The sequence below is a fragment of the Rhodamnia argentea genome, chromosome 2 (genome assembly GCF_020921035.1).
Source record: "Rhodamnia argentea isolate NSW1041297 chromosome 2, ASM2092103v1, whole genome shotgun sequence".
NCBI lineage: Eukaryota > Viridiplantae > Streptophyta > Magnoliopsida > Myrtales > Myrtaceae > Rhodamnia > Rhodamnia argentea.
In genome coordinates, this window is record NC_063151.1 from 8,107,112 (window position 1) to 8,129,171 (window position 22,060).

At 44.1% G+C, this 22,060-nt stretch overlaps 3 protein-coding genes across 5 annotated transcripts in view; 2 read left to right on the top strand and 1 right to left on the bottom strand.

The window, feature by feature from the left end:
* Positions 1 to 16,207, top strand: part of LOC115738758 (zinc-finger homeodomain protein 5) — a 25,381-nt gene extending 9,174 nt beyond the window's left edge. Inside the window, exons 1-2 of one of the 3 annotated variants that reach the window (XM_048273795.1) lie at positions 9,622 to 9,634; positions 14,994 to 16,207. In XM_048273795.1, coding sequence (XP_048129752.1) covers positions 15,036 to 15,962 — 927 coding nt within the window. In that variant the 5' untranslated portion in view covers positions 9,622 to 9,634; positions 14,994 to 15,035 and the 3' untranslated portion in view covers positions 15,963 to 16,207. Of the gene's footprint in view, positions 1 to 9,621; positions 9,635 to 14,358; positions 14,665 to 14,899 lie in introns of those variants that run through there. The other 2 variants (XM_048273794.1, XM_048273796.1) reach the window with 2 other exon arrangements.
* On the top strand, positions 1,664 to 3,756 carry LOC115738715 (long-chain-fatty-acid--AMP ligase FadD26-like). Its single transcript, XM_030671427.2, is given in 2 exon segments — positions 1,664 to 3,176; positions 3,178 to 3,756. Coding segments are annotated over 2 exon segments (2,079 nt in total). The 5' UTR covers positions 1,664 to 1,676.
* Positions 16,208 to 19,258: 3,051 nt separating the features above from the next.
* Positions 19,259 to 21,167, bottom strand: LOC115738759 (protein RADIALIS-like 5). The gene is made up of 2 exons (XM_030671482.2): positions 20,751 to 21,167; positions 19,259 to 19,401 (listed from the first exon to the last, which is right to left on the bottom strand). Exons 1-2 carry the CDS (start codon positions 21,029 to 21,031, stop codon positions 19,377 to 19,379), a joined length of 306 nt encoding a protein of 101 aa, XP_030527342.1. The 5' UTR covers positions 21,032 to 21,167; the 3' UTR covers positions 19,259 to 19,376.
* Positions 21,168 to 22,060: the final 893 nt, after the last annotated feature.

Below are 22,060 nucleotides of genomic sequence, written 5' to 3' on the forward strand. Positions count from 1 at the left end.
CCTATGACACAACACTCCATGGTCAACCCTCGAAACCTTGGGTAAAAAAGAAAAAAGGCGCACGGGAGCCTTAGCGGGAAATCGCTTGGCGGGGGGGCGGGGGGGGGGGGGAGAATTAAGCTATGCTTTTTTAAGGCAGTACTTTTCCTTGAAGATTTGACTCCATTCTTTCAGTAATTTTCTAATTGCTAATCAAATAATAGACAATTCGTTCAGTTTAAAGGATCAAAGGTTTTTGTTTTTTTGGAAAAAAATTGTACTTTTGGACATACGAAAAGCATTTGAGAAGTTTACTAAAAAAAGTCTTAAACCTATTGTAATTGTGTCAATTCAGTTTTGAATTTTTTTTTCAATTCAATCCACCTGGCCAATTTTGGCCTACTGGAGTTGACATGAACACCGAACATCCAACGACATAATATTTTTTAAAAAAATCAAACTTTTATTATGTTTTATTTTCCTTTTCATTTTTTTTTATCTTTTTTATCCTTTTTTTTTTTCTCTTCCCTCTTCTTCTTCTTACTCTGGCCGGCGACTGGCTAGAGGCGACGGCCAATGGCCTTAGGCGAAACTCGCCCCCATTGGCCATCGGCAGCAACGAGAGTCGCCGCAAGCTTCGCCTCACGCCGGTGAACCGGAGGAAAAAGAAGAGGAAAGAAAAATAAGGAAAAAAATAAAAAATATAAAATATATAATATTATGTTGCCAAGGGGTCAAAATTGGATGGATAGGTTGAATTGGCACAATTGCAAAATGTTTAGGACTGAATCTACAAAAAAAAAAAAATTATGACTAAATTAGCACAATTGCAAATATGTTTAAGACTTTTTTGGTAATTTTTCAAAAGAAAATATTTTCATGATAATCTGATAATCTTGTCGGATATTTCTGACCGTATATCCACACATCATCACCTCATGTTTTGCATAAAATACTCGTTAATTAGAAAATCATGAGGTTAGAAATAATTACAGTATGTCGGGCTAGCGGCTTCCTTTTAGACTTTTTCAAATAGCAATTAGATAAGGAAATCTTGCATTTTCCAAATGCGATCACCGTTTTCGTGATAGACACAATCAATACTTTGAAAAATCGAATTATTTTTCATTAAGTGTGCTTAACAAATACTTCAGGACATTCGTTAATTAGACTTAAAAAAAAAAAACACAACAAAAAAACAAAAAAAAAAAAAAAACAAAATCGACCAAGTCAACGAACCCCAGAAATTCTCTCCCCCGGCTCCAGCTAGAGCACACGAGGGAGTTTTCTACCTCAGCATCTGCGATAACACTCGGGACGGGGACGGGGACGGGGACGGGGACGGCTGGGGTCAAGTTGGACGATGTCCTCACAGCATAGGCACAAAAACCGATGCGTGGACGATCCCCAAGTAAGAATACGAACATCAACAAGGGGACAACCTCAGTTGAAAAAGTATTCCCTCGAACTCGTCGAAAGTGGGATATTCTGGTTCAATCGAAGGTTTATTCCCTCCCCGAGTTTTGATAATCTACACTCCGAGACAATGAGGGGATGTCGCAGTGATTTGCATCGAACAAACCGGTATTTCTCAACTACAGTATCCTCCTGAGGTCCTTCTGCTCCTATAAAGATGTCCTCCTCGGCACGGTCTTGTCATTCCAACGCACCCCGAGCGTCACAACCTACACACCACCATGAACTGGGAGAATTACGACCCTTCGTTCCCTGACCAACCCGTGGTCGACCTCTACCTCCCCGTGTGGGCCAAACTCCCGGCCTCCCGGTCCAAACCGGCCTTCGTTTGGGTCGACGGTGGCATCGGCAGCGGCGGCGGCGGTGGCACTGCATCGACCACCCTGACCTACTCTCAGCTCAATGACTCCGCCCGGTCCATCTCTTTGCAGTTGCTTCTTCCTTTGCAGAGAGGCGACACCGTGATCGTTTTGTGCCCGCCGGGGCTTGAGCTCATAGAGATCATCTTCGGATGCCAAAGAGCTGGACTTGTGAGCATACCCATGTTGCCACCTGATCCATCTTTCGCTAAAGAAAGCCACAGCCACCTTACCAGAGCCCTCTCTCAGACGAAGCCCAAGGCCGCCATAGCACCCCTTGGTTACATCACAAGGGTCAACCGCTACGTCTCTCCCAATTCCGTAAACCGTGACGAGAAGTTTGCCGCCATGTTGCAGAACCTCAGGTGGATTTCAACCGAAGAAATTGGGATTAAAACGAATGAAAAGTTAGGGCCTTCCGCGCCTTCTCCTTCTTCTTGTCCGTATAATGGGTGCAAGCCGGAAGATGTGTACTTGATTCAGTACACTTCAGGAGCCACTGGGATCCCTAAACCAGTGCTTGTGACCGCCGGCTCGGCTGCTCATAACGTCAGGGCAGCAAGAAAAGCGTATGATCTTCACCCGAATAGCATGATCACCTCATGGCTGCCTCAGTACCATGATTGTGGCCTCATGTTCTTGTTGCTCACGATAGTGTCTGGTGCAACGTGCGTTCTCACATCTCCTCCTTCATTCCTCAAAAGACCGAGGCTTTGGCTTGAGCTGATCACAGACTTCAGAGCCACTTGCACTCCAGTCCCATCTTTCACCTTGCCACTGGTGGTGAGGCGCGGTGGCGTCGAGAGGGGAACTTCGCCCATAAACCTGGTCTCCATGAAGAACCTGATCATAATCAACGAGCCCATTTACAGAGGCCCGGTAGACGAATTTGTCGATGCGTTCGCGCCTTTCGGCTTAAACCCATCATCCCTATGTCCATCTTACGGACTAGCGGAGAACTGCACTTTTGTGTCGACGGCTTGGAGACCCACCAGTCACGATTTGGCCGCTTTCCCAAACATCCCGACTCACAACAAGCTCTTGCCAAGTGCGAGACTCGCTTCAACAAATGATGATTCATCATCCTCAGAAGAAGACATGCAGATTGTAGTTGTAGATGAAGAAACTTTAGCGCCTGTCCAGGATGGAACTGAAGGAGAGATCTGGGTCTCATCGCCAAGCAACGGTTCTGGTTATCTCGGCCACCCTTCGTTGACAAGAGAAACTTTTCATGCAAGACTTAGCAACAAGGTGAGCAGTTGCTTCCTCAGGACAGGAGACAGAGGAGTAGTCAAAGGCGTAGAGAGGTTCCTCTACGTGACCGGTCGGTGTTCAGACATCATCCCAATAACACCACCAAATCGATATAGAGACGTCATCACGTGCGCATCATGCGCATTACTTGGAAACCGCAGCTTACGATGCTTTCCCGCAGTTTCTGAGAGGAGGCTGCATAGCCGCGTTCGAGTGCGGCTCGAGAAGAGTGGCCGTCATTGCGGAGCTGCAGAGGAGCGAAGGACTGAACGGCGACGCCTTGAGGGGACTGTGCGAAGGTGTAAAAGATGCGATCTTGAACCGAGAGAAGGTGGAAGTCGGGCTGGTGGTTCTGGCAAAGAGCGGAAGCGTGCCTAAAACGACGTCCGGGAAGTTGCAGAGATGGCTGGCCAAGGCGAGGCTGGTCGGTGGCGAGATGGACGTGGCGATGGAGATGGAGTTTGGGCTCGATGACAATGGAGGGTCTTGGTCGAGTTTCACGACAAGCGACGTCAATGGCAGTGCAGCCAGAGATGGAGGAAGAGGGAAGAGATCATCATCATCATCACCATCGGCCGTGGAAGTGAGCGGGAACGCGGGTGGGGAGAGATTTGAGAGGGAGATCGCTTCTTCGTTGACCAGCAGCGACAGTGATTCCACTCGTCCGAAGTTGCTCTCGATGTTGTGAGGATCTGCGAGAGATTGTCTTCTTCTTCTTCTTTTTCTCTTTTGTGTTTCGCGCTCTACTGCCATGCATGCAATGCATCAGCTCTGATGTTTTAAGATGTTCTTGGTAGACAATAAACAATTTGTACAGTATGAAGTTTGAATGTGAGATCAAATTGTGGCCCTTAGATCAATCCAAATAACTCCAATCAATTTTTGATGACTAGGCAATCTTGATGGCCAAGCTTTGATGAGCAATGGACGGTTGAGATTTGGTGAGGTCATTCTGGTAACTTCATTGATGGCGATTTGGTAATTTTCGCAACCGTGAGGGTGAGGCCGTGGGGGGGTCGACGGCTTGTGTGGGCTGGTTTCATCGGCTCATTGGGCAGAATCGCCCAATAATGGTCCGGGCTTGATCGGGCCCGGTCGGGTCGACCCAAGTTGACCCGGGTTCCTCCATTTGTCTAATTTTTGGCTCTAATTTTTGTAAAATTAGGTTTGACAGTTTAATTGAGGCTTGGCCCAATTTGAGTCTAAGTTCAAATTGGGTTGACCCGGCTCAATTGCTTTGGTCCCAAAGATTTTTATACAAGGTAACGCTAAAAAAGACACTCGTATAGCAATGCCACTCCATGTATAAACTACGACGAACCGAGATGCAATCATATCGACGGGAATGATTGCTCCTCGCGAGACCACAGAGGTGGCCACGACTCTACTTGAGCTCTAAACCCAAAGAAATAGCATTGGTGTACCTATGGGGTCAACAAGACAAACGCGACCCACTTTTTTACACTATCTTGTGTGATTTTTTGGTCAGCATTGTTAGTTCATTTAGTTTTGTGCAAAAAAAAAAAAAAGAAGTTGTGTGTAAAGATTTTAGGAAGATACACTTGAAGTTGTGAATTACTTGAATTTTGCAACATGTTCAGGATCTAAAAATAAGCCCGAATTTCTATAATATAGGAGAAAAGAAAAAGTAAAAACAAAAAACACAAAAAGCCCTGATATTATATTTACTTTTCACTTTTTTAGCTGAAGTTTTAGAAATAAAAATATAAAGGTTGGCTTGCCCCATGTTTTTCCAATGGGCACTTGCTCATGTTAGGCAAAAATTACGTCTATGCACAAATCGAATTGGTAATATTAACACCATAAGCTAATGAGTTTGGACGAAGAGAAATTGCAAGGGAGATTTGTAGAGGTTCGAATTGGCCGTGCACACTCTCTTCCAGCTCTAGCAGCCCAATTAGGCTGGCTTCCATTAGTTGTAAGTATACAAATATTGTCTTGTTGAAAGTGTCGAGCAAGTTGCCACATTGTGCACACGGCAGGGTGAAATCCTTTTTTTCTGAATATCGTCTCTCATCTAGACAATCGTCTTCACTCTAAGTACGGTCATTTCCCTCTCATGTTATTAAGCTATTGTTAAAAATTTCCAAGCCAAGACCGGCGAAGACGGCCGGCATCCCCTTCAGCGATTTCCGGACAATATGATTGAATTAACGAAATGGGAAGGGCTTTAGCACTGAATGGACAAACATAAAAAGGTTTAGGACTGAATTGATAAAAGGGTAATATGTTTTGGGGCTTTTTTTTTTTTTTCCTTGACAATTTCCCCCTTTGCTGCACTCAAATATGTATTACAAGCTCACAAAAGAGACCTACCCAAGAACCTCTCGACAATGCTCAAATGCTCTTATCTTTGGTCCTTCGCAACTATTTATCTTCTGGCTGACTTTTCACCAATTTATGGAGCTCCAAATTCGAACACAGCACTTGAATCCTGTGGCCATCCGAAGTCTACTTTGGTCATTAGATTATTCAAACGAGAGTGTTATAATAATCGTGTCTCTTAAGTCACAAGAACACCAAAGTGGAACCAAATCATATACAAGTTTGTCCGTAAACCCTCCGATCGAGAGATGTCTAGAGCAATAAGATTGACCGGATCCGTAATACCATGTTGATCTTTGGTGTTGTTAGTCCTCTGAACAGGACTGGGGGGAGGGGTCATCATCGAAAATTGCTTTTCTTATTCTCTCCAGGTTGCAGTTCGATCACATCAGAAATTCGAACTCGGATCAGGGCTAGGGGGGCAAGACCTGACGAGAGACGCTAGAGTGAGTAAACACTTTGGTCTTTTTCGTGCGCGAAGGTAAAGGCGTGTAGTGTGTGGTATTTTCGATAAGGCTGATTTGTCCCTCGGCATGTTTTTCCTTTGGAAAGAAGATGGGGCCCGGTTTGTGCTCTGTTTGGGCACTCTCGAAAGGTGGTGGGAAGCTGCTGCGACGGAGACCCAACAAGCTGGAAAAAGGCCACGGACCACACGTATTCTCTCTCGCTTTCTCTCTCTCTCTCTGGTCCCCATTTGACCCAGAACATCGCGAGAAAGGGAAACAGAAGAAAGAAGGAGCGAGAGGGAGAGAGGAGCTAAGCCTGGTGCCGTAAATGCGACATCAAGGTATGTGAGCCATTTAATCGCATGAAGAAGCTCCCTCGATTCGTCGCCGGGGCCTTCTACGGTCCGGTGGCGAACCGAGTTTTCCGTCATGCCTCATGTTCATTTCGTCGTGATTCCTATGCAAAGAGCGTGTGAATTCAAATAATTTTTTGTGATAATGACATAAATGGTCCATGAACTTTGATTTGATATGGGAAAATTACCAAAAACGTCCTAAATCTATAGCAATGATGTTAATGCAATCCTAGAGTTTTTTTTTTTTGTTTTTTTTAAGTCCTACACTCTTTGCATTTATCCCAATTTAGTCCTTCCGGCCAACTTTGGCCGGCCAGCACTAACGTGAGCGCCGATTAGCACTAATGTGGACACTAATGCCGACGTGAATAATTTTTAATAACATTTTAATTTTTAAAAAAATTTCCCTTTTTTCTTTCTTTTTGTTTTCTTTTCCTCCTTCCTTTAGTTCGTTGCTAGATCAGCAAGAGGCCAAAGCCGACTAGGGTGAGGTCGGCCTTGCCCAAGCCGAGCCTCGCCATCATCGTTGGGCGAGCTCAACCACCATGGCTGCTCGAGCCCGAGCTCGCCTAGATATGCGATCACACCCCGAACAAGAAGCCGTGTGGAAGTGTTCTCAAAGTGGGTGACCCAATGAGTGACTTCTCGAGCCTTTCTAGGATCGCCCTAAGGGGCGCAATGGCGAACGCGAGCGCCATATTCAACCACGTCAACAACCTCACCCGTGTGACAACCCCTTTCATGCGGCAATGCCCGGCGTACGGCTCCAACGACTACCGAGACACGATGGACCAAATCGAGGACACCCCGGTGGTGCTCGACCCTCGAGGGTACAACTCGGCCTTGCCCGGATCCGGCGAGGCCGAGCCTCGCCGTCATCGCCCGGCTCGCCCGGCGACGGTGGCAAGGCTTGGCATGGGCGAGGCCCACCTCGCCCTTGCTGGCAACTGATTAGAGGTAGATGAAGAAGAAAACAAAAGGAAAGAGAAATAAAAGAAAAAATTTAAAATTTAAAAAATATCCACATCGGCATCGGCATTCACATAATCACCGGTCAGTATCCACGACAGCGGCGGCAAGCCAAAGTTGGTTAGAATGATTGAATTGACACAAATACAAAAGGCTTATGACTAAATTGAGGCAAAAAAAATATTTAGAACTGAATTAGTAAAATTATAATAGATTTATGACTTTTTTGGTAATTTTTCCGTTCAATGTGTAATGTAGTCTCCGAACATTTAATTTATTTGATGTAGCCCTTAAACTTTTAGTGCATATTCAATTTGTTACTCGAACTATATGAACATGTTCATTATTATTCACATGTACCAAAAGTCCAAGGATCATATTGAACAAATTCAAAGTCCAAAGACCAAATCGAACATCAGGCCAAAGTTCACATATCATATTGAACAGATTAAAAATTCGGAAATCGCGTTACATTTTGAGTAAAAGATTAAGGACCGTTTATGTAGTTATCCCAAAATTGTACGGGCGGGGGGCGAGATGTGTCCTACTTTTGATGAAACGGTGGCCCCAATTATCAACCATCCATGGAAAACTACTTTAGGATTGGGCTGACATGGGTCGGGTACGGGCCACGATAGGTAGACGAATGTGGGCACTGGTAGTGGGTGGGGACACGAGAGTACGTGCACGAAGGAGCATTTCGATGCGAGTGTTGACTAGAAATGCGTCCGAGAGAAGAGACAAGGTGGCTTTAGTTGGGTTGCATCCTTTGTCAAGGGCCTGCGGGGCAAAGAAGGGATCTGTGGGATTCCCGCTATCAAAACTGGCGATGGGAGAGAGAGAGAGAGAGGATGAAATGTCTTTTTTGCTCTCACTTTTATCTGTGCAAAGAAATTGCCTCCCCTGTCCCCCAAATCAAATATGTAATGTGGTTCCTAAATTTTAAATTCGTTCAATAAGTTCCTCAAAACTTATTATACATGTTCAATTTAGTCTCTAGATTATATGAAAATTGTTCGATGTCATCATTCCATTAATTTGAGTTCGAGAATAACATTTTCATGTTTTCATATAATTCGGGGGTAGATTGAACATGGGTCAAAATTTTAGGGACCATATTGAACAAATTAAAAATTAATGGATGAAATTATGCATTGGAATAAAGTTCGAGAACCACATTGAACAAATTAAAAGTTCGAGAACTAGATTGAATATGGACCAAAAGTTTAAGGACCACATTGAACAAATTAAAAGTTCGTGGATGAAATTGCATATTGGAATAAAGTTCAAGAACCACATTGAACAAATCAAAAGTTCGAAGAACACATTGTCACGTAGACCAAAATTCATGAACTATTTGTGTTATTATCCCAAGAAAGGATGTTGCTCGATCTTCTCAACGTGGAAAAATAGGTTGCGCCAGGTCTACGATGGATCCAAATCCAAATGATCGGGACCATAACACGTAGCGAGGATTGCAAGGGGCAAGGACCGCCCTAATCTGCTTAGCATACAAGGACCGTACGCATGAAAGCTGCTCTTTTTTCTTCGATGTGGCCTCTATGGACTATGATTCCCGCATGTGCACTTTGGAAGCCGATCGAGTGGGCAGGCATGCTCGAGCTGAACCCAATATCAATCCTAAAATAAAACCTTTAGGCTAACGGCCCCCGCAATTAATCGAAACGGAAAATACCACAAAGATGCTCGAGTTTTCACTCTAATGTCCAAAACACACCTCACATTTCGATACTATCGTATGTTTATTTGTAATCTTTCACATTTCTTCTTTCCCATGAGACCCCCCACCCTTCTCTCCCATGCACCAAAAATACAAACCGGACCGCAAGAACTAATGAATTATAAAAAAATTTGTCTAAAAATAATTAAACGACATGACTTACTACATTAGGCATACATATTTTCCGAGTAGAATGAATGCTTTAACCTATGACCTGAAGGCTCGGGATAGATTTTTGACGACGAATGAATCCACGGTAGTAGAGGTAGAGCCTAGAGGCATGGGCTAAAAAGCGGGGAAGAACAGTGAGAGGCCCTAGACCGGCCCAACTGCGCAAAAGAGATTCTTGTTTTCTCGGTCCGGTTTAAAAGGGAAACGAGACAGTCGGACCACAGTATACGAGAGAGACACGTACGGCTGAAACACGACAACAACCCCACAACGACAGTTTTGCATGCAAGAACAAAGACCCAGAAAGGAAAGGAAAGGAAAGGAAAATTAAAGGAGAAGAAGAAAAACTCCGAGAAGAAGAAGAAGAAGAAAAGAGGAAAACGACAGCTTCGCTCACTGTAGCATTACCACAACGCAGCAGCGGGGAGGGGGGAAACTCTGGCCTCGGTCTCACGGGAATCGGAAGCTCAAGTTGAGCGAATTAAGATAGGCAAGGAGTATTCGAAAACAGCTCATGATGAGAGAGAGAGAGAGAGAGGAGACTGCACCTGATTCTTTGCTTTTGATCAGAAAAAAATGGGGGAGTATTTGGTGTGAAGCTGTACTGCACCAGCAGCAGCAGCACAGCAGAAGGAAGAGAGAGAGAGAGAGAGAGAACAAGTACCAAAGCAACAAAAGAAAGCCGAGGATGGTCAGACAACACCAAGCCCCGCAGGTCCGGTTCGTAAACGAAGTAGAAAAAGCATTCCACTTTTTGGAAAATTGCCGGTTTCATCACCCAACACTAATAATAATAATAATAATAATAATAATAATAACTTTGAATTTTCTTTGAAAAAAATGAATTTTCCGAGTACATGAGTCTTTGTTTTCGAGAGAAATTTCAAATAAGGATTTGAAATACTCTCTTTGTTTCAAAAAAGAATCTCACCAAGCATTTTTTCGTCATTTACTCTTTTTTATTTTTTCATCTTTTTGCCTTTTTCCCTTCTTTTTCCTTTATTTTTTTCCCTTCATTTTCGCCGGTGGTCGGCCTAGTGAGGTCACCGCCCTTGTGGCCGTCGAGGCAAGGCCACCCTAGATGGCCGCAAGAGACCGCCTCACCCTACCCAGGAGAAGTCATCCTCGCCGTCCGCAGTGAGGCAACGTGGGGCGACCTTGCTCGGGTAGGGCGAGGCCATCTAGGGCTCGTGGCAAGCCACTTGCAAAAATGAAAATAAAAAAAAAAAAAAAAAATGACAAAAATATCTTTAATCGGACTCTTTTTTAAATAAAGATGGCACTTCAGGAATGTATTTGAAATTTTCCATTGTTTTGACATTACTCTACGATTTATGCACTTGGATGCTACAATATGTTACGATGATGACTCAATCGAAATGCTGTTAAAATAGGTGTGCAGTCACAAAATGCTTCTTGAGATGGATTTCGTCTAAAAGAAATGCTTGATGAAGCCCTTGTTAAATTTCATATTGCTCCATAGGTGTGGGAAATATGTTAATAGTTTAGCGTATGTCTATTTTACTGAAAAATTCACGATAAAAGAAAATATTTTTCGTAAAAATCATTTAATAAATGGCTAATTTTTATTTATTTGGCGGTTTAGGGTGATTTTTTTCTTGTCGTAAGAGGAAAACATTTTCCGCCTAATCTAAACTTATTATTTTTAATCCATGAAGAATATTTTTCCATAAATCATTTAATTTTTCATCATCTAAACATAAGAATATCATATCCTAGAAAAATGCCCCTATTTTAGTATTCCGTCGCGACACGTGGCTTCCCGACCAGGGCCATTTATGGGACAGGCATTTCTAGATTTCAACTACATCGGTATGGCATGTATGCTTGAACCGATTAAAACCTAGAACCTTAATCCATCAATCATTTGCTAGGACAAAGGGAAGGACAAAGCCGCGCTAGAAGCTCGTTTTCGGGAGAACAGAAGAGGGTGGATTCTACTTGTATATTTCGAGACTTTGCACCAACTTGATGAGTCGTTTTTGGAATCAATACTCGCGAAACGGTGATACCCCCATGTCACGTTGATGTAATAACATTCGACAAATCACGTCACAACATTCGAAATTGGGTGATTAATGAGATTCCGTTGTTTGTCTTTTGCGGAGAATGAATGATTTGAAATATCAAAAATTGTATATGACTAATGAATTATGGTTTCCAAGTCCGACGTAATTAATATCATTTCCACGATAACGCGTCTCGGATCCGACTCAAGTAGGTAGAGTAGAGATGGTGACGGGACAAGGTTGCACGAGGCAGCGCCCCCACGAGCTTGATTGCTTCGCCCCATTTTCCTGTTCGATTCATTTCTTACAAAATATCAAGTCTTGAACAAAGTCCTATGGTTAAAAAGGATTAGAGATTGTCGTGCATGGAGCAAAAGGTCTAGCTTAAAGGGCATATTTGAAATGAGTGATTTAATGACCATTTTGACCGGACAAAAAAAAAAAACCCATATAATTTAGCTCTCAGGACATTCTTGGCACGAGTAATGGTAACATTGATAATAAAATGGCCACGGCTTGTTTAAAATTTATCAAAAGAATAAATTTATGTGGAGATAGAGCAATAGCCAGGCAAGACCAAGGTAATTCTCATTTATGTCACGCACCTAGCACGGTGTAAAGTTTCGCCCACATCCCTTGTATCCCCCAGAGAATGTGCTTAGGGGACGCCTATCAGGTCGAGTCGTTGTGGGTCGCTGCCCAATTCGTATTTTGGCATCGTTATGGTAGTGGGGCTATTGAAAAACGAGTTCGGGAAGAAAAAAATGTGAGATCCAAACGATAGTCAAATTTGAGCAATTATAACATTTAGTGGCCGATGTTGGTTGTACCTTTGCACCTTTTTACTTGTTAAAAAAAAAAAACTATAGTACCTATGCGAAATTTTACTACTATGCACTTAATTTTTGTTTTTCTTGACCAACGCAAAAAATTCTTAATGTCCTATTTGATCTTGCATTTTGTTACGAGTGTCCAATTGGATTTTTAATAATTTCACGATTCAATCTCGAAACCCTGAGCAACATCAATAAAAGGTTCTCTTACAACATGTCCAATCATAGTAATAGCTACTCCATCACAGGTTGATTGTCTACCACACCGTTTGCTCGAGTCCGATAACTATTCCGAGAATACCTCGTCTCTTTTTATTGCTCACGAAATTGCAGAACATTTCTTGTTGACTAATTATTTTAAGTGATCATTTTTAGAAAGATATTTTTTAAAATTATTTATTTTTCGGGAAACAAATAAAACAGTGCGGATGGAATGATAGTTATGTGACGTTCTTTCTGAGCACTAGTCAATATCCGTTGCGTAATGGATGATAAAATGTTTAATCACAAAAATTTAGGCAATCGTACCTAATAATAATCAACTAATTTTATGTGAAAGAAACAAAGCAGCTGGTCATAATCACAGGTTCCCAGGACAAGCAGAGAGGGGATGATAGCTGATGGGGCACGGTCCGATTAAGTTAGTGTTTTGATTAGTACCACGTTTAAGGGCAGACAAGGCAATGATTGAGGCCCATTAAGGGGAAAAGCTGAGACTTGGGGAGGGTGACCGGTGGCCAAAAAAAAGCTAGAGACCGAATCATGTGGACCGATGATTCTTCGAGTACCTGAAGATCCCTGGTCAACTTGTGTGGGGTCAATGGAAGATATAAGTTGATGTAAAGCGCTCCGCTGCATGTGAATTTATGTTAGCAAATTATTTTTCCGGACACGCTCATTTCACATGCCTCGACAAGGTCGATTTGTTCGTTTTGCGAGAAGGAAAACTGTTTCGAGGAAATTAATTGTCGATCATTCGGTGTCTAGATAGTGGAGAACTAATCGATACACAGAAAACGTTCTTTCCGTGGATCGAAAATAATAAGTTTAAATTTGAGAAAAACCGCTTTCCCTCGTGGAAAGAAAGAAATCACTGGCCTTAAACTATACCAAACAAATGAAGACTGACAATATTTTTCATGGAAAATGTTTTCTTCGTTATAAATTTTTAGAGAAACAGACGCGCCATTTATTTCAAAGTGCCGATCACCCAAACAATTCAACACTCGAGAATTTTTATTCTTGACGAGTGTCCACCCGTCGATGAGATAATACTCGTATCATGTGACGCATTGACTCGATGTTTTCATTCAGTTAGCTATATTTGTTATTATTCATTACGAATTTTAGGAACGTACCGGTCACGTCTGTTAGGTTAATTAATAGGATGACAATATGGTGTCGTACCATTTTGGCACGAGCGAAACGCATCATTCCTTGGGAAGTTATCTTCAAAACATTCGCAAAAAGTATGAGGACCGAAAAGGCAATTTCTTTTGTAAGTATGTGGCGGTAGGCGTCACATGTTGATGCACTAGTGCCGACTCGGCATATTTCGTCCTTATGATTATCATTTAGACATGAGTTAAGGCCACTAAATGTGCGTAAAATATAGCAGCACTCGGATCAAAATTGAATTTGAGTTAACTGTTTCAAGGACATTGTTTTGTAATTATTCCCCGATAAGTACATGACTACGAGGAAATAAAGTTCTCCAAAATTAAGCACGACAATCAATCTGAGTTCCTTACATAGATTTCAGCGCCATCCCATCACACGAGAACGACTACTATTGCATCAATTGTCTAGAGTACTGGACTTGTGCGTAAGACCGGCTTGTCGATCCGACCAAATGGCCGTGCGCGAAATTTTCGCACAATTTCTCGACGCACGTCACGCGCACGACTAAGATTTTGTTCGGATCGACTTTAATCGTTGACTTCATTAACTCGGAACATTTCGGTGTGAATAGTTAGACTTTTTTTTTTTTTTTGGTGTGTCATGTCAACAAGGACTACTTGTGAATTTTTGTAACGTCTTACGGATTTTGCGTACGAGTAAAGATTTGAATAATATGTCGATAAATATGGGGAAGGCAGACATACTTCTAAATCTATAACACAAACTCATGTCCAAATCGAATGGCGTGGACACGGAGTTGGGAATTGAATGTCTGGGTGGGGGGGGGGGGGAGTGCGAGGCACTGTGTGTAGATAAGGAACAGAAAGGGACAATTATTAAGGGAGGGAGGGGGAGTGGGGCCCATGTTTGCAGAGGGGGGCGTGGGAGAGGATGAACATGACTCTGTCGGTTCTTTTTCTATTTCTTCCGAAAAAACCACCACCCAAAAAAAAAAAAAATAGAAAAAGAAATATATTTCACTCTCTCTCTCTCTCTCTCTCTCTCTCTCTACTCTCTATCTGGGACACCGAAAATAACAAAGCAACTCTTGTTGGGCTTCACCTCAAGCAACCAACCGGTCTCTTGTTGCTGCATATGGGAGTCGCTGGTTCGCCTTGTTGGAAGCACTGAAGCACACCCACAAACCCATCTCTCTCTCTCTCTCTCTCTCTCTGTGTCGCCATTAGAGATGCTCGAGCTCGAGCTCCAGCCATGAGGAGTAAAAGCTGCTTCTTGCTTCTGTGTTCTCTGCTCTCCTACCTCCACCCACCCACCCACCAGATTCAGAGCCCCATCTGTGCGAGTCACCCTTAGTTTGTTCCTCTCTTTCTCTCTCTGTTTCTCTGGTCTCTCTGATGCAAATTACCAAGCTGCTCCTTGTTGTCAGTCTCACATATCCCCACGCCAAACCTCGCTGACTCCTTCCATTACCAGCGAATTCTGTACTTTCTTGTGCTGAATTTTGCTCTGCAACACAAGGCCTACTTAGCTTAACCACCCCTACTCTCTCTCTCTCTCTCTCTCTCTCTCTCTCAGAGGAGAGAGCTGGAAATCAAGAACGAAAAGGTTTTTGGGAAGATTTTGTGAAACCAAGGACTAAGTTTGTGGGATCGAACACCAAGGAGAGAGACCGAGAGAGAGAGAGGAGGTGCAGTTTTCCATGAAAAGAGAGAAATGGAGCTCAAACCCCAAGAAGATGACGTCACAGCTCCGGTCTCCTCTCTGGGCTTCGCTCACTTCGCTCGCGACTCTAGACGGATCGAGGGCTTGCACAATGGTGCACCCATTCTCGGTGCTTCTCCTCAAACCCTAGATCACCCCCTACAACAACGCCCCAATTTGCACCGCCACCTTGACGATGAGGTCAAACCCGAGCGCGAGGACTCGAATCCGGATCCCGTCTCCTTCGCCTTCTCCAGGTCCCCCGCCCTGCCGGCCCCCGCCGGATCGAAGCCGAAACCCGCGCCGTCGCCCGCCGTCAGGTACCGGGAGTGCCTCCGGAACCACGCGGCGAGCGTCGGCGGGAGCGTCTACGATGGATGCGGCGAGTTCATGCCGGCCGGCGAGGACGGGACCGCCGGGTCCCTCAGGTGCGCCGCGTGCGAATGCCACCGGAATTTCCACAGGAAGGAGGTCGACGGCGAGGCGCTGCAGGTCTCCGCCAGCTTCCGGCGGGCCCTGGTCCCCCCGCTCCAGCTGCCGCCTCCGCCGCTGGCGTCCCCGTATCAGAGGTACTCGGTGGGCGTCGTCCAGAGCCCGATGGTGACGCCGATGAGCGTGGCCTTCGGCTGCGGCGGCGGCGGGGGGAACGAGTCCTCGAGCGAGGATCTGAACCTGTTCGGCTCCGACCACCCCCGCCGCCAAGCGGCGACGGCGCCGCCGTTCTCGAAGAAGAGGCACAGGACGAAGTTCACGCCGGAGCAGAAGGAGAGGATGATGGAGTTCGCGGAGAAGGTGGGGTGGAGGATCCAGAAGCAGAACGAGGAGGAGGTGGAGAGGTTCTGCGGGGAGATCGGGGTGAGGAGGCAAGTGCTCAAGGTGTGGATGCACAACAACAAGAACAACGGGAAGAACAAGCAGGCATCCGAAGAACCGGCGTAGTGACCCATCTCTGCAAGATCAAGGATGAAGATAAAGATGCAAACTTTTTTTTGAGGTGAGGGACTCCAAACTGATCACTGTCTCGCGTAGCAGTCGATTTATCGATCTTGATGGGTCATCCATGTTTAGCGTGCAATCTGATGAACCAGTTTAATCTTGTAGTAGAACCCTAGCAAATCCCTTTGCTTCTTGATGGGGTTTTAGTTCTTAGCTAATATTTCGGGTCTCTCCGCTGTGCTTGATGACCTTGATCTTGAGTCTGCAAAATCTCTCTCTCCTGCATCCAGTTACTTCTTAGCTTTAGGGAAGATGCTGTTTTCGACAATGAAGATGCTGTTTTCGACAATGAAGCGAAGGGCTCTGATCATCCATGGGTCATGTTCAAACCGATTCACAAGGGTGTGTGTCGAAATGCATCATTAATCGGGTAAACACCGGATTTAGTATTCACTTTGTAGAATCTTCGACATGGTTTAGGTTTAGGTTTAGGTTTAGGTTTAGGTTAGGATCGTAAATCCTTCAGCTTGTCTTCTGTCTCTGTCAGGGCTAAAACCATCTCTCGTCTTCAATGTTGGGAAATCGGCTCGCCCCACGCACGGATCCAATGTTTCATCGTTTATGCTCGAGCCGTACCTTTGCAAAAGTCCTGAGATCGATTGTGAACATTGTCTCTTTTCCAGACAGAACATAATACGGGCATATGGCTTAGAAAAGGAAAAAGAGTTAGGCTGTTTCCGCCAGACATTTAAGCGGGGGAAATGCTTTTCGGATGATACTATTTAGATCAACATATCATCATCACATGTTTTGCATAAAACATTCATTAATTGAAAGATCGTGTAGTCAGAAATAATTTATAGTACTATCAGACTATCATTTTTTTTAAAGTGGTGTTTGGAAAAGAAAAGAACAACGAGAGGAACCAAAGCCTTTTTAAAAAATATGGGAATTTTTTTTTATTTTGGACTTTTTGTAAGGAGGAGACGGGAAAATTTAAATTCTTATATTGAAGTTCTCCAAATCGCTTTATCTATTGAGCTTATTTATTTTTTATGTACATATGAATTCCTCGTTCATCGATTTGAGTTTTTTTGGGTTGGATTTTTTCCGGTATCGGAATCGTGTCATATGGGATTCCTAATCTTCGAACTTAGTAGTTAGTTTGGCGCTAGATGAGAAGTATATTAATTTGTCGATGTCGTAACGGACGATTCTGATTTCCGCGGCATATGACTAGAAATTCATGTTTCGTGTCTCGCAAAACACTGAACAAGTGAACGCGATAAATAGATAAGGGAATTTATTTTATTCAGCTCGCCAGCAAAAGGCCTTCGAGTACAAAATCAGGATCGACATAATTTCCTTACGGTATTCATTCTAGCTACCAAAGGAGAATTTAACTCCGTCCATAGGATGCTAGCTAGTTCGCTAGAGACATCCCTCAGGCAAGCCTGGCAATAATTGACCTATTAGCTACACAAGGACTGCAAAATTAGGCATAGAATTGCAGATTATTCGAGACGTAAATGCGGGTGAAGTGATTGCCCACGTTCTTATGCTGATGCGGGCGCCGCCGCCGGTTCGTTCTGGTCGCCATCCGAGTTATAGAGGCCGAAACCCCTGAAGTCATCACAAAGATGGACAAAAGTTAAAACATTAGGAACGAATAAAGCCATATTGCGGAATAAGTAGCGAGGGGAGTGATCAAATTCGGATTGCTGATCGGGGGTGGGGGGAATGTTTAGGATCGTACTTGAGCTTGCCGGTGAACCAGTCGGACCAGGAAGAGGCGGTGTCCTTAGCGTCCTCTGCCGCCTCCTTCGCGGCTGCGCCCATGCTCTGGGCCGCGCCCTTCGCCGAATTGGCGGCCTGGCCCAATTGGTCCGCCACCGGCGAGGGCGCGTCCCCTCGCGCCGCGGATTGGATCGCCAAGACCAGGAGCAGCGAGAGCACAAGGGCCAATGCGATCTTTGCCATCTTCACTAACGTTTTTAACCTCCGGAGAAGGGCGGAAACTCGTTGCGACGGATTGCGAGAGCTAAAAAAAAAAAACAAAGTGCTCTTTTCGTGTTTTTCTCTCTTTTCTTCGATAGAGTCTTTGAAAAAGATGGGAGGAAGTGAAGGCAAATTGATTTGGGAAGTGGTGAGATTTTGGCCAAGTATTTATAGGGCAAAGTGGGGGGGAGCTATTCTTAGGGGCGAAAGTGGACGTGTTCGGACGATGAGGACGCGACCGCGAGCGAGCGAGAGAGCGAGAAGTGGGAATGGCTGAGAGTCGATTTTGATAAATTTTACGTGTCTTTTGCATGTGCTTGTGGCCTTCCATGCACGAGAGTGTTTCGGGTGGATGGCAACGCTCCATTTTGGTCGCCCATTGAGAAAAATCCCCTGGTAGCCCAACATCCTCGACGGCAACTGATCTATTCATTCACGTACATAATTAAGCGCAAAATACATCTACACGTAATGCGAATGCGATCTTCTTTTCTAAATGTCGAAGCCGATAGAAGTGGATGCGTAGCGAAATCAAGAGCTGTTATGTTGATTTGATTACAGCTTGCGCTTAATTATTTTTTTTTTACGAGAAGGATGTATGATAAATAATCTGTCTTTTGGACACTTCTAATTATCCTCATGGACACGGGAAAGCGACCGAAAGCGGAATTATAGGCGGCCAGGAAATTATATCGTAGGGGCCATATCCCATATGTGACATAAAAAGGCAGACGAACAAGGACGGATCTTGAAATATTATGCTATATATATATATATGATTAAAGCGTAAGCCTACAATTAAAGCGTAAAGTGGCTCAAATGGCAAAGCGCTTGTTTTGTAGGCGAGAGTTACAGGATCGATACCCGGCAAATGGATTCCTTTCACTTAAGTTTTCTAATCTTTTCTTTCTTTCTTTCTTTTTTTTTTGGTTTGGTGTATTTGCCCTGTTTAATCATTCAAGCAAAAAGAAGAGGATGGCGTTTTGATTTTCCCAAAAGACCTCCCAAACATTGCGAGAGATCTTCGATCTCGCACGGAATCGCTTTTATGTCTGCCGCAACATGTTTTATTCGAGTCAACCATTTGTTTCTAGATGCATAAAATGTCTTCCGCAACATGTTTTATTCGAGTCAACCATTTGTTTCTAGATGCATAAAAGATAAGTACGAGACAGAGAGCACCATAATATTCGTCTTTACGAAAGAAGATGAAATTGAACATTGCATCGTAGATACAGAGCTTGACAGACAAACAGCGAGTAGTAGTAATCACACCAGTTGGCGGCATTAGTTAGGGAAACTTTTACGAAACCTGAGGAAAGAGGAAGAGCAGAATCGCGGCCTTCACGTCGCCCGGCTGCTTGATTCCTTCCGTTTCTTTACGGTTTTACAGATCTTAGGGCGGTTTGCGATCATGCATCAGAGCTTGAGGTTCTTCAGGAGCCTGCACAGAAGCAAGGCAGCAACTTGAATGAACTTGAGAATATTTGAACTCCAAGATTAGTAAGACTGGGACACCATGCGGTGAGCTCACTAGAACGCCCTGTCTTTTGTTAGATTATCGCAGAAGAATGAATTTAATGCATGACCACATTATCGGTTCAGATTGAATTTCCACGCCTCAGTACAATTTTTCTATGCATCGAGACTCAAATTGCCCGTCTGCACGAGTCTATCATCCGCGACAGCTAATTCTTAATTTATTGGCAAATGTTGCAGATATTGTTTTCTTTTTTCTTCTTGTTTTTTAAGGTACAAGGAACTCTAATCCCCATGTCCTGAGGATCCTAGATGAGTCAGGAAGAGTGCCATGTATCTATAAATAAAGTAAAAGAAGAACAAATGCTTTGGGATACTAGACCACCATCTTGAACTGTATGAAACATGTACTTCAGTTTGGCCAGAGGACAAAAAATATGGGAGCATGTGCAAGAGATCTAAAAGGAGGCAAGATCAGATTTCATGTGACCTTTCTCAACACGAACTAGAATAAGAAAATGGGCAGACAGTGATGGAAATCTACATAAAGTAATGGAAAAAATTCATCTTGTTGGGTATGCTGGCAAAGGCTTTGAGCCTGAACTCTAGGCACCAGAAATGGGGAAACAAATGGAACTTGGTGGCATCCTCAGGAAACGTGGACAACTTATAAGTCCTCAAAAACAGTTAAAAAGTAAAAGAAGCGCGTAGATTATTGTTGGTTCTTGCCCATTCCGATGCATCACACCTGTGTGCTTAAGAGTTAAAAAAAACCAGATTTGTACTTGTCTCATTGTCTGTCACAGATAACTTGGACAATTTGGTGCTGAGTCAATACTCCTACTTTCCTAGAAGTTGGTGAACCGAACCAGTATTACAGAACAAGTTGCAAAGAACCTTTCCGACCAGTTCAATCGCAAGAAGCTGTTCCTACTGGCGAGCCTGCACTTATGGTTCATGGCGATGAAAGACAACACACCTACCACAAAAGATCTGTCCACATTATATTTTCTCAGAAAATTTCTTCCGCACCCTCTTGTAAAGGGCAGGGACGTTCTTGATCTTGTGGGGTTTGCAGAAACAGAGTAGGGCTACGGTCATTTACTTCAAAAGCTGATATGTAAAGGGAAAAAGAAAAAAAAAGCTCAGCCCTTTGACGACCCAATTCATCTAAAACCCGTCGGATCCTTTTGTGGACCTCACACTTGGACCCGCGTGATCTTACATTGGGGATGGATTGGGCGCATATGCACCCGGACAGCTCTAGGAAAACATCGGTTTTATAAGGAGGGGGGTGGGGGGGTCATACATTACCTCTGCTCATCAGCAATGGCTCTGCTGGTGCTGAAGGAGGCAGAGGGCGCTCGGTACCTGGGCAAGGGGACTTGGCCGGACTCGATGTGCATGAGGTCCTGCACGAGGATGTCGTAGTGCCTCTTCACTTCTTCCGCGGACTTGTTCCCGCCGACGGCCCGGGCCACGTTGTGCCACCGGTCGGGTGTGTCCTTGTCGTACAAGGCCAGTGCCCTCTCGAACATCTTGTTCTGCATGGGCGTCCATGACGACGAGTTGTGGGAGAGTGAACTCGATGCCATTTCTAAATCGTCGGTTCAAAGGGCCCAAGAAAGCGAGAGGAAGAGAGAGAGAGATAGAGGATGTCGAGGAAAAGGACCTCCTTTTTCTCTCTCTTTCAAGTTGGGAGATCGCGTTCTGTGTTCTTCTTGGGGAAGAGATGGTCGCCCTTGCTCCTTTTTATACTGGAGAAGGATAGAGAGAGAATGGAGGGATCTTGCAATTTGCAGAATCTCTTTTTCTTCCCTCCCTCCCCCATTTTTTTTTTTTTTTGTCTTACTTTCCTGGAGATAAATATAAGATGCAAAATGCGATTCCTTCCCATAACAAATGAGTGGGTCGTTTCCAAAGTCCGATATGAATTCATCGATTCGCTTGTCATATCTATTCAATGAACCGATCTTAACACGCCCGGCATTTGCCAATAACCCAAAAAAAAAATGAACTTTTCAAAGTCCCTGTCTGGCCATTTCATTTCAGCAAGTGGGGTTTTTTTTTTTTTTCCCCTCCTTTCAAGCATTTTAGCAGATGGTGGGGATTAGATCCTGAAATTCCCAGAATCCAACGCACGCAGTGAGAGCCCCCGAAAGATGTTTGCCTTTATTACCAAGAGAAAACATTGGTCAAAAAACGTGGGTGGAGGATATTCTGCCTCAAACTTGTAAGCAACTTGACCCAATAACCCTAGTTTGTTTTAACCCAGACAGTATGAACTGTTCTTCTTGTGGCGATTTTTATTATTATCATCTTTGATTTTTTGGGAGGACAATCTTTCGGAGCGAGGATAAGGTTCAGCAGCAGCAGCAGCAGCAGCCGCCAGATGGGGTTCTCTTATCATGACGTACTAAGGGCATATAATCTTTGCCCGAAAAAGCTGTCACTTGGACTCGGGGAAGATTTACTGGCATCAAAATTTGTGTGGAGCAGAGGAAGTCAAGATGACCATGCGTGATGTCAAAGACGGAAAGAAAAACCCAGATTCTGCATTCCAGTGACCGGGTCTGGATTCTCTTCTTTTCTCTCCCTATGCTTGAACAGAAGTTTTCACATCA